At 41.6% G+C, this 13,309-nt stretch overlaps 1 protein-coding gene across 2 annotated transcripts in view; it reads right to left on the bottom strand.

The window, feature by feature from the left end:
- The window catches only part of zgc:123010 (uncharacterized protein LOC641500 homolog), a 43,996-nt gene extending 33,110 nt beyond the window's left edge, over positions 1 to 10,886 (bottom strand). Inside the window, exon 1 of one of the 2 annotated variants that reach the window (XM_046354202.1) lies at positions 10,699 to 10,886. In XM_046354202.1, coding sequence (XP_046210158.1) covers positions 10,699 to 10,759 — 61 coding nt within the window. In that variant the 5' untranslated portion in view covers positions 10,760 to 10,886. The remainder of the gene's footprint in view (positions 1 to 10,698) is intronic. The other variant, XM_046354201.1, reaches the window with a different exon arrangement.
- Positions 10,887 to 13,309: the final 2,423 nt, after the last annotated feature.

Genomic DNA, 13,309 nt, shown 5'->3' with positions numbered 1-13,309 from the left:
ATGTTAACATGGGCTATTTTGAGCACTTTTCTTCTGGAATGCTTACTTGTTTCCATTGATTTACTGGGAAGCTTAGCAGAAGTAGATATGCTGATGTTATTTATTTGCTGAAGCATTATGACAACTCAGCATCACTATGGTAGGGATTAACTCAGCTGGGCTTGGGTCATTGATAAGTCATTGTCTCAATTTTAACTTATAATGCTGTGAAAGGATGCAGGAAACCAAATTATTTGAGTGGATCACATCCTTATAAAATGTGTTTTGTTTTCAAAAGGCATCGACATTGTCAATATAAAGATACGCCCACTGCAATAATCCAGTAGCCAGTTGTGAAGAGAAAGAATCCTGCTAAAGCGTTCAATGCCACGATTCAGAGAAGGCACAGGGCCAGATAGGATGGATCTTTTAATTGACATCTTCCCTTTTTAACTAACTGGGCAACAACAGACAGTGAAGCTCTTGACACAGAACTGAAACGTTCACAGTAAGTTTAGCAGTGAAATGGTTTTTATTTTATTTAACACACAACCGTTTAAAAGTTTGGGGTCACTTAGAAACTCTTGTTTTTGAAAGAAAAGCTAAATGTTTTTGTCCATTAAAATAACATCAAATTGTTCAGAAACACAGTGTAGACATTGTTAATGTTGCAAATGACTATTGTAATTGGAAATGGCTAATTTTCCATAGAATATCAACATAGGCATAGAGGCCCATTATCAGCAACCATCACTCCTGTGTTCCAATGGCACGTTGTGTTAGCTAATCCAAGTTGATCATTTTAAAAAGGCTAATTGATCATTAGAAATGACTTTTGCAATTATGTTAACCTCTTGAAGCTAGGGGGCACTATTTTTATGTTTGGAAAAATAACATTCCCAGAGCTCATAGTATGGCAACTTGGTATGAACTTTACTCTTATTCACTAAAGTGATACATCCTAGACGTCGAGTTGTCATCATCAGCAGCTGTAAATGTGGGCTAAGAAAGGACAGACAATCTCTTAAAACAGGGTACTACCACAAGACATATTCTTCAAAAGGACAAGGGAGATCTCTGCTGGGCAACCCAGCCTTCCATCTACAACCAAACTATCGAAGCGCAGCTCAGAGTAAATATTTCTTGCATTTTCCTTCTCCAAATGGCCAGTTATTTAGAATGCATAACAGTCTATTTACAAAAGCATTGCTTTATGAGGTCCGATAGAGACCCAATCCTTTTGTTCATCAGTCTTCACACGCTTTCATTCAAACCCAACCCCCTTTCTTTGTGTAACCAGCCGTCATATCTGTTTCGTTTTCTTGTATGACAATTAGTAATCAATGTATGATCCATCTTGTATAGGTATTTAGTAAATAAATAATTAAACCAAATGTTGTATTGCTGATTCAACTTGTTAGCCAGTGTTCGTGAAGATAATACAGACTGAATAAGGTGACGATTAATAATTGACTGCTATTGATATAAAAACATTACCAGGTCTTTAAGAGTTTATTCGGAAGACAACAGCTCCATAAACATTCTTCCATGTTGCCCTGACTTCCTAGTTAATTACATTTACATAATTCATTTAATCAGGTAATATTAGAAAATGTATTTTATGAAATAGCATATCATGTCATTTAATCCATAGTAAAGACTTTTCTCTGTCCTGTTAAATTGTTGACAGAGCGTGCACCTGAGCACGCATAGAAGTACCTGGTCTGCTTCATGCAAAACATAGAAAAATGCCCACACTGCAATTTAAAAAAAATCTTACCTGGATACCACTTACCATTAGAATGCATTGACGTCTTACCAAGACAAATTATTTTAGTGCACTGGCAGAACATTTTGCTTACTTTTAACATAAAACAGGCTTGAAACAAGTCAGAAGTATCTTAAAACAATAGAAATGATCTTGATTTAGCTTACCCAGAAAATGCATCAACGAGAAACAAGTCAACTTAATTAGGTCAATACAAAAAAAGGTCTGCAGTGCATTTGGGGGTGTCTGTGGATAGATTTAAGATGAGAACAGAGGGGGGTCAACTCACCACCACTAATAAGCTGGACTTGCCATTAAGTTCTCTTCACCTCACACAGTAAGTCAATGAAGTCAGTTTTTCTTAACATCCATTCAAATAATAGTTCACTGATTCTCTCTATAGGCCTATTCGTCCATTCAGAAAGGTTCCTAAAGTAGCCTGTCTGTAATCCATTTCTTAATAAGAATCACAGATACCTGTCTTTCAAAGATTAATAGTAAAAATCCAAACGATTTCAGATCTTCATTGTAAAGGGTTTAAACACTGTTTCCCATGCTTGTTCAATGAACCATAAACAATTAATGAACATGCACCTGTGGAACGGTCGTTAAGACACTAACAGCTTACAGACGGTAGGCAATTAAGGTCACATTTATGAAAACTTAGGACGGCAAAATTCGTGGCATAATACGGCTAATATAGTACAGTCCATTTGGGCCCCTTGCAGACATTTAAAGGGATAGTTCTATGAAAAATGTACAACTTCATCGTCTTCTTAACTTGAAAGAAGCCGTCCGACAACCCGCCCGCTCAAACCCGTCCCCTCCTCCCATTCCTCACTTCCATCAACTAACCACTGTCTGCATCCCCTCTGACTTAAACTTCCAGTTACTCCCCTCCTCAAAAAAAAAACATTTGACCACTCCGACGTCCAAATATAAGCCAGTATACTTTCACAAAACACTTGAGCGTCCTGTCTGACCAACTCTCTCGCTATCACTCTCAGAACAATTGTCTAGACCCTAACCAGTCAAGCATCAAGAGGGGTCACTCAATTAAGACTGCTCTCCTCTGTGTCATAGAGGCTCTCCTCACTACCAAAGCTGACACTGTTCTCATCATCCTAAATCTATCCACTGCCTTCAACACAGTGAAACATCAGAGCCTCCTCTCCACCCGCTCAGGGACTGGGCGTCTCAGGCTCTGCAGTCTTGGATTGCATCCTAACCTGCAGTGCGCTCCTACCAGGTGACGTGGGAAAAAAAAATCTGTCACTGCACCACACTCACTACTGTTTTCCCCAGGGCTAGGTTCTAGGCCCTCACCAAATCACTCAGCTCCATCATACCCTCAAAATGGTCTCTCCTATCATTGCTATGCAAATGACACTCAAAATACTTTTCTCTTTCCCACCCTTCTGACACCTACACTACCGTTTAAAAGTTTGGGGTCACTTAGAAAAGTACTTGTTTTCCATGAAAGGCTCTGCACGAGTTGAAAAATGAATAGGAAATAGCCAAGACATTGACAAGGTTATAAATAATGATTTTTAATTGAAAGTGCCCTTCAAACTTTGCTTTAGTCAAAGAATCCTCCATTTGCAGCAACCACAGCCTTGCAGACCTTTGGCACTCTAGTTGTCAATTTGTTGAGGTAATCTGAAGCGATTTCACCCCATGCTTCCTGAACCACCTCCCACAAGTTGGATTGGCTTGATGAGCACTTCTTACGTACCATACGGTCAAGCTGCTCCCACAACAGCTCAATAGGGTTGAGATCTGGTGACTGTGCTGGCCACTCCATTGTAGATAGAATACCAGCTGACTGCTACTTCCCTAAATAGTTATTGCATAGTTTGGAGCTGTACTTTGGGTCATTGTCCTGTTGGAGGAAATTGGCTCCTATTAATGGCATTGCAAAATTGAGTGATGGATCTTGAAGGAGGAATAATAATAATAATAATAGGCCCTTTACAAATCTCCACCTTTACCACCACCTAAGCACCCCCAGACCATCACATTGCCTCTACCATGCTTGACAGATGGCATCAAACACTCCAACATATTTTCATTTTTTCTGCATCTCAATGTTCTTCTTTGTGGTCCTAACACCGCAAACTTAGATTAGTCTGTCCATAACACTTTTTTCCCCAATCTTTCTCTGCCCAGTGTGTGCTCTTTTGCCAATCTTAATTATTATTATTTTTTTTACATTTGATTGGCCAGTCTTCGCTTTTTCTTTGCAACTCTGCCTAGAAGGCCAGCATCTCGGAGTCACCTCTTCACTGTTGAGGTTGAGACTGGTGTTTTGCAGGTACTATTTAATGAAGCTGCCAGTTGAGAACTTGTGAGGCATCAGTTTCTCAAACTAGACACTAAAGTACTTGTCCTCTTGCTCAGTTGAACACCAGGGCCTTCCACTCTTTCTATTCTGGTTAGAGACAGTTTCCGATGTTCTGTGAAGGGATTAGTACACAGCGTTTTACCAGCTCTTCAGTTTATTGGTAATTTATCGCATGGAATAGCCTTAATTTCTCAGAACAAGAACAGACTGACGAGTTTCAGAAGAAAGTTTTGTTTCTGGCCATTTTGAGCCTGTAATCGAATCCACAAATGCTGATGCTCCAGATACTCAACTAGTCTAAAGAAGGACAGTTTTATTGAGTCTTAAATCAAAACAGTTTTCAACTGTGCTAATATAATTGCATAAATGATTTTCTAATGATCAATTAGCCTTTTCAAATGATAAACTTGGATTAGCTAACAATGTGCCATTGGAACACAGGAGTGATGGTTTCTGATAATGGGGCTCTGTACACCTATGTAGATATTCCATATATTTTTTTTAATCATTTGTTTTAAAAACAGCTCCCAGCTCAATAGTAATTTACAACATTAACAATGTCTACACTGTATCTGATCAATTTGATGTTAATTTAATTTACTTTTTTTTTTTTTTTAAACAACAATTCATAAGAAGTGACCCAAACTTTTGAACAATAGTGTAGGTGGTGACACGCATCTCTGCATGCCTGGTAGATATTTTAGCTTGGATGTCGGTCCACCACCTCAAGTCCAACAAGACGGAACTGCTCTTCCTCCCGGGTAAGACCCTGCTAAGACCTCTCCACAGTGTCAAGTTCCCAAAGAACCTTGTTGTGACCCTGGACAACACGCTGTCGTTCTCTGAAAACATCAAAGCAGTTACCCGCTCCTGCAGGTTCATGCTCTACAACATCCATAGAGTATGACCCTGCCTCACACAGGAAGCGATGCAGGTCCAAATCCAGGCACTTGTCATTTCCCGTCTGGACTACTGCAACTCGATGTGGACTGGGCTCCCCGCTTGTACCATCAACCCCATGCAACTGATACAGAACACTGCTGCCCGCCTGGTATTCAACCTTCCCAAGTTCTCCAATGTCACTCTGCTCCTTCTGCACACTGCACTGGCTTCCAGTCAAAGCTTGCATCAACTTCCAAGACCATGGTACATGGAGCTGCAAGAGGAGCAGCCCCTTCCAACATTTAGGCTATACTCAAACCCTACACCCCAACCCGAGTACTAAATTCTGCCACCTCTGGTGTCTTGTTCCTCCCAGCACTACGGGAGGCAGGTCTCAGTCATCACAAGTCAAAGCTCTTCTCTGTCCTGGCACCCCTATGGGGAACCAGTTTCCCCTGAAGCTAGGACAGCAAAGTTCCTACCCATCTTCCGAAAACATCTAAAACCCTACCTCTTTAAAAAAAAGCATTTTAGATAATCCCACAACACCCCTTTTGTAAACTAACACGTGCATTTGCTTTCACCACCACCACTGACTTTGTTGATAGCTACTATATTTAGGAAAATGTTCCTTACTATGATTGAGATGTGGTTGTCCCACCTAGCCATCTTAAGATGAATGCACTAAGTCACTTTGGATAAGAGTGACAGCTAAATGGCAACACTTTAAAATAAACAAATGTTAAACTGGAAACCTGACTCAGTCATCTCCCCCTCTGTCCTAACTTATACATCAAGTCTGTAGCTGCCAGCATTAGTACCCATTTCTGTCATCCTTCAATATGTGTTTGGATAAATCAGGATTTTCATTATCATCAAATAAAAGTGATTTGAATCACTAGAAAGAAGAAAGATGCATCTATTCCCACCGGTGAAATCATAGGACACATTTATCAACACAACATTAAACTTCAGGAGTGTATGGAGTCAGAGTAATAGAAGAGATTAACCACAATGCCTTTCATTATCAAACTACGGAAGGACTTGTAAGAGCAATAAACCACTAGAAATTGGATTTAAATATTCAATTCAACAAAACATTTGACAAACTGACAAATTACATAATTCCTGCAACATCCTGAACGGCAAATGAGAGTGAATTATATTGTCTACTTCTGTTTGTCCCTATAGGTGAACCACATTTGGTGCTAGGTAAAAACTGTGCTCTACCAAGAAAGAGAAATGTACAACAACATCAATCAATGTGTGTAAGGAGAAACAGATGGGCATGCTCACTTCGATTGTCCTCCAAGATTACACAGTACACCAGAGGAACAGACTGACCCTAGCCCACCGGCACACAGGCTATTGCATAATAGATACTGGGGATTGGGCAACACTGTGGCGCCGTTAAAAATGACTTCCGAAAAAGGGCCAATCAGGCAGGTTAAACACCACACCACTTTGCCAGAGCACAGCCCCCATACCACTCAAGGGAAATCAGCAGATCACTAACTTACTACCATGAGACAAGATCGAGTATAGCCCAGGAAATTCTCCCCCACGCACTAGCCTTAAGGTGCGCAAAACCAGACAGGAAGATTATGTTAGTGACTCAACCCACATAAGGAAGTATAGTATAGCGAACAAAGCCTGGCATGCAGTGATGCGCCCTTATAGGGGCGACATGGGAGTGTGTGAGCAGGCCAGTGACTCGGTCACCGTAATAGGGGCAGGGGCAGAGAATCCCAGGAGAGAGTGGAGAGCTGGCCAGGCAGACCGCAAGGGTGGTTCCTCTTGCCAGTGCCTTGACGTTCACCTTAGCACCCCTGAGCAACTCGATCATAGGACCTACTTAAGAGATGAGTCTTCAGTAAATACTCAAAGGTTGAGGTTTGAGTTTACGTCTCTCACATGGATCAGCAGACCATTCCATAAAAGAGGCAGCCTACAGGAGAAAGTCCAGCCTCCAGCTGTTTCCTTTGAAATTAGGGACAATAAGAAGGCCTGCTTTTTGTGAGCGTAGTGTACGTGTAGGTACATTATGTAGGGCAAGACTAAAATCAGAGATAAGTAAGAATAAGTTCATTTAACAGTAAAAACTTACATAATCTCTAGCAGGAAGCCAGTGTATAGAGGCTAGCAGAGGAGAAATATATATATGTTGGGTTCTTGCAAGGAATGGGAGACTGGGTGGAGGGTAACATACAGTGCCTTCAGAAAGTATTCAGACCCCTTGACTTTTACCAAATTACAGCATTGTTCTAAAATGGATTACCTTTTTATCCTCAGCAATCTACACACAATACCCAATAATGTCAGTGAAAACAGCTTTAAAGCATTTTTAAAAAATGTATTAAAACAGAAATAACTTATTTACATAAGTATTCAGACCCTTTGCTTTGAGACTTGAAATTGAGCTCAGGTACATCCTGTTTCCATTGATCATCCTTGAGATGTTTCTACAACTTTATTTGAGTCCACCTTTGATAAATTCAATTGCTTGGAAATGCACACACCTGTCTAGATAAGGTCCCACTGTTGACAGTGCATTTCAGACCAAAAACCAAGCCATGATGTCGAAGGAATTCTCCGTAGAGCTCCGAGACAGGATTGTGTGAGGAAGGGGACCCCAAATTGTTTTTGCAGCATTGAAGGTCCCCAAGAACACAGTGGCCTCCATCATTCTTATATGGAAGAAGTTTGAAACTACCAAGACTCTTCCTAGAGCTGGCCGCCTGGCCAAACTGAGCCAGGGAGGTGACCAAGAACCCAATGGTCACTCTGACAGAGTTCCTCCAGAGTTCCTATGTGGCGATGGGAGAACCTTCCAGAAAGACAACCACCTCTGCACCGCTCCACCAATCAGGCCTTTATGGTAGAGCGGTAAGACGGAAGCCACCACTCATTAAAAGGCACATGAGAGCCCGTATGGAGTTTGCCAAAAGGCACCTAAAACTCCCAGAACATGAAAAAAACAAGATTCCCTGGTCTGATGAAACCAAGATTAAACTCTTTGGCCCGAATGCCAGGTGTCACCTCTGGAAGAAACCTGGCACCCTCTCTACGGTGAAGCATGGGTGGCAGCATCATGCTGTGGAGATGTTCTTCAGCAGCAGGGACTGGGAGACTAGTCAGGATTGAGGCAAAGAAACAGAGCAACGTATAGAGAGCTCGTTTATGAAAACCTGCTTCTCAGACTGGGGCGAAGGTTCACCTTCAAACAGGTCAACGACCCTAAGCACACAGCAAAGACAACACAGGAGTGTCTGCGGGACAAGTCTCTGAATGTCCTTGATTGTGGCCCAACCAGAGCCCGGACTTCAACCCGATCTAACATCTCTGGAAATACCTGAAAAATAGCTGTGCTACGACACTCCCCATACAACCTGACAGAGCTTAAGAGGATCTGCAGAGAAGAATATGAGAAACTCCCCAAATACAAGTGTACAACCCAAGACTCAAGGCTGTAATCGCAGCCAAAGGTATTTCAACGAGGTACTCAATAAATGGTCTGAATACTTATGTAAATGTGATATTTCAGTTTGTCATTATGGGGTACTGTGAGTAGATTGATTAAATTGAGGTAAAAATATATATTTTAGAATAAGGCTGTAACCTAACAAACTGTGGAAAAAGTAAAGGGGTCTGAATACTTTCCGAAGGCACTGTTTTGTGAGTCTGGATTTAAATATGCAAATAGAGTGATGAATGGTCCAGGAGTTTCAGAGGAATGAAGCAGAACTCAAGGCACTGCAGGTCCTGTTCCACTGGATGTCATAAGGTGAATGCACCAATTTGTAAGTCGCTCTGGATAAGAGCGTCTGCTAAATGACTTAAATGTAATGTGTAAATGTCCCCATTGGCCAGGAGTCTGGTGTTGGGGGTGATAAGCCAGAGTCAGATGAGTAGAGTGAGTGACAGGGGATTTAGGTGTCAAGCAGGTCAGAGGTAAGAAAGAGCCAGGAAATTGAGAGATTTGTAGGTGAGCATAGGAGTTGGAGTGGATGTGATATTTTCCCAGGTTTTGGTGTGGTTGTAGGGAAGTTTCCATTGGTGTAAAATTAAGGATTCAAGGATAGAGAAACCAACAACGAGTGTGAATGCTATTAAACCTTTGAGACAATGTTCACAATAGTGAAAGGTAGCATAAGGTCCAATGGTCAACAGTCTTACTTTATACCATAACATTAGATAAGGACCCAGAGGAGGGAGAGCACCATATTTTGCCCTTCCCCTGCCAACCCATCAGAATGCCTGCAAAAGGATTGAGCCTTAACGGCAACACCAAAACAATGTACCTTTCAGGGTGAGCACATTGAAGAGGGTTGACAGAGAGGCTATAGAGAGGAGTGTTGCTGTAGTCCAGGTAAGAGGTGACAATCTGACAAACTGTTCAACACAACACTTGAGAATATACAAAACATGGCGGTTCAACTTTGCAGAGCACAAAGTCTTATTGGTGTGTGGAACTGAGGGAGTCAGAGTTGGGTGCTTTATGGGAAATCCATGGCTGTGTGCCCTTATCCTGTAAACAATACAAAGTTGTTTTAAGGTGCCTATATCATGTAATCAAGTAGCTATTCAATTTTAAGTGCTGTATTTATAATATATATTTTTTATGTAGGAATCATTTTATGAGGAAACTAAAGGGTGTGCAACATGCCTTTCTATATAATGAATAATGGACAGTTGACATTAGGTTGCTAAGTCACATGCTTGAAGAGCTATTGAAATGTTGCATTTTCAAATATTGATATATGCACATAAATGGGAAAACCAAAGGGTATGCAATGTGTCCCTACCCTGTGAACATTCCAAAGTTGGTTTGTGTTGTCTAGGTCACATGGTCAAAGAGCTATTGAATTTTAAGTGATTTTGTATAAATACAAATTTAGGAATATTTGAGAAAACAAAAAAGTTGTGCAACTTGCCTCTATGTAAGGAATAAGGGAATGTTTAAAATTAGGTTGCAAAGTCACATGGTGAAACAGCTATTGAAAATGTAATATTGTGATAATGCACTTTATTGACGGTCCCTAACTAGTTGCATTGACAGTGCTCGAGGCTGCCTACAACGATGCTGTGTGAGATTATTTAACTCGGGTCAAAATCGGGAAAATAAGTCCTGTGCAATGTTGTACACCTGTATTCATTCCTAAAGAGCCAGCCCGGAGGTATGTAGCTCAGACCGTTCGCCAGCTATTGACGTTTGAAGGTCCGAATATCGAATCAAACCAACATTTACCACTGTGAGAGTTGCCCCTTCGCTCGGTCGACCACCACATTAGACCAATGTAGCAAAAAAGGCTAGGTGGACAGGCATGTGTAAGCCCTACTTTTTAAAAATGCATTTCAACTTCTAATCATCAACAAGCAGCAAAAGAGCCGAACTTTGTTAAAGTAGCTATTCTACCCGTGTAACTTGGCACGTTACAAACACTCCCTGACGTTTTTTATATCCTAGTTCCAAGGCGAAATATTATTTTTAATTGAACCTTTATTGAACTACGCAAGTCGGTTCAGAACAAATTCTTACTTTACAATAACGTCCTACCCCGGCCAAACCCACCCCTAACCCAAACGACGCGGGCCAATTGTACGCCGCCCTGTGACTCCCGATCACGGCCGGTTGTGATACAGGCCGGGTTCGAACCAGGGTGTGAAGTGTTTGCCGACTATGGAGGAAAGTTCGAAGAGTTGGGAAAAAGTGGATATTTCTTACCGCTCCCAAGCCCCAGCAGCCTGCAAATGTCCCGTGTGAACCGCATGACTGCGACCACCATCCAGCATTGTCGTCTCAAATACCCGTTAATAAAACCAAACACATTGTTACAAAGTAAACACGATTAGAACATGGGAACAATCGCTGTCTGCTGGAATCTGGGAGGTTTTGTCAAGGCTTCCTTCTTCTACAAATATGAATTGGCGGATCGCAACCAAATGTACGGTGCCTACACCGCCACCTACTGTACTGGAGTGTGAGGCCAGTATTTATCTTATCTTGCCCTGTGTTTCTGCCTACTGTTCTGGAATTCCTTACACTTTGTGACAAAAAGAGTTGTTTTTTGTGACAAAAAGAGTTGTTTTGAAATAAAAGCCCTACCAACTAAATGCGTCAGCCTGCTGGCACCTAGCTGAACTCGGGCTAACATTAGCTGAACCGAAGGAGTATGCTCCCATACTCCCTTAAAAGACCTTTGCTTAAAAAAAGAGATGCTATAGCCAGTATACATTTCCACAAAATTGACAGAATTAATCTAACACAAGAAATCGGTCATTCATTTTGATGGTTTTGCTTAAAAGAGCTTAGTCACACAATTTTACATCTAACTAAGACGTTTGGTGCAGTATTTTTCAATAAAAAAAAATGAGCATGAAAACTTTGTCTCGTTGAATGACAACAAAGACTTTATTGAAGAATTCCTAGTGTTGACCAATCACTTGATCAAGAAAAACATTTGTCTACCTGAACAGCCGAAAAAAACCATCACCGAAGTCCAAAACTTTAAAAAAGTCAGAAAATGTCATAATATAAGCACAAACTCTACCGAACTGTTTCAGCTGGGAAACATGCAGACGCATTAACTCTACACCCATTAAAACCTCACCACTATTGCACTACTTGGCCCTATCTGATCCTACACGAGGCCGGCAGCCTGGGAAGACGGGACGCTATCATTCAACACACCTTGTAACTCCTCTGCAATAAAATCTTGTACACCGAAGTACTTCTCTGCAGCTGCCACCGCAACATGTATTTTCTGTTATTTATGAGATACAGTTGATAACAATCTCTTTGAACGCTAAGAAGCCAACCTTACTGCAACACGTTATTTCTATCACTCTCTATTGGCCTCTGCCTACTCACATGGAGCCTCTTAGGATCTCTTGCCCTGTACCTCTTTTCCGCTACTATTCTTCATTGCTCAACCTGCCTTTCTCTCACCAGACACTTCTGATTTCAAGCACCATGGGTACCCCTACAGTTAACACACATAGCTTTTTCCACCAACAATATACATTCCTTTGTCTCATGCCCTCCTGCACACTTCTCACATCTAGGAAACTCCCTTCTACACACTGATACGACATGACCAAATGCTTGGCACCTAAAACACCGTAATTGGTTCGGAACAAAAGCTCTCATGAGATAACTGACCCATCCTAACTTGACTTTGCTGGGTAAAGACTGCATCAAAACTCAGCAGGGCTCTCCACCCAGTCTGCGTCATACCAAATGGAAGGCGTCACAGACACCAGGAATCCTTCATTTCTGTTGGTCCTCCTCAGAACTTCACGCCACTCCAGTTATTACTACTTCCAATGATGTTGTGCTCCAGAGAACAAGCAGGTCTTGTCCCAAGGCGCGTGGTGCGCTTTGGATGGAAAACACACAAAAAAATCAGCACGAGTCCACTTTGAGGTACTTTCACCAATTCAACAGTCTCTAACCTCTTCTCCACCCATCCGGACTAGAGTTCGACCGATTAATCGGAATCGCCGATTAATTAGGGCCGATTTCAAGTTTTCATAACAATCAGAAATCTGTATTTTTGGGAGCAGATTTGCAGATTTTTTAAACTTATTTTTTTAACCTTTATTTAACTAGGCAAGTCAGTTAAGAACACATTCTTATTTTCAATGACGATGGGTTAACTGCCTCATTCCGGGGCAGAACGACAGATTTTCACCTTGTCAGCTCGGGGGATCCAATCTTGCAACCTTACAGTTAACTAGTCCAACGCAATAATGACCTGCCTCTCTCTCGTTGCACTTCACAAGGAGACTGCCTGTTACGCAAATGCAGTAAGCCAACGTAAGTTGCTAGCTAGCATTAAACTTATCTTATAAAAAACAATCAATCATAATCACTAGTTAACTACACATGGTTGATGATATTACTAGATATTATCTAGCTTGTCCTGCATTGCATATAATCTGACTGAGCGGTGGTAGGCAGAAGCAGGCACGTAAACATTCATTCAAACAGCACTTTTTTTGCGTTTTGCTAGCAGCTCTTCGTTGTGCGTCAAGCATTGCGCTGTTTATGAGATGAGGCTGATGCAACCGAAGTGAAATGGCTGGCTAGTTAGCGCACGCTAATAGCGTTTCAAACGCTGTTAGCGCGCGCTAATAGCGTTTCAAACATCACTCACTCTGAGCCTTCTAGTAGTTGTTCACCTTGCTCTGCATGGGTAATGCTGCTTCGATGGTGGCTGTTGTCGTTGTGTTGCTGGTTCAAGCCCAGGGAGGAGCGAGGAGAGGGACGGAAGCTATACTGTTACACTGGCAATACTAAAGTGCCTATAAGAACATCCAATAGTCAAAGGTTA

The sequence above is a fragment of the Oncorhynchus gorbuscha genome, linkage group LG06 (assembly GCF_021184085.1).
Source record: "Oncorhynchus gorbuscha isolate QuinsamMale2020 ecotype Even-year linkage group LG06, OgorEven_v1.0, whole genome shotgun sequence".
NCBI lineage: Eukaryota > Metazoa > Chordata > Actinopteri > Salmoniformes > Salmonidae > Oncorhynchus > Oncorhynchus gorbuscha.
This window is presented reverse-complemented; position numbering and strand designations above follow the sequence as displayed.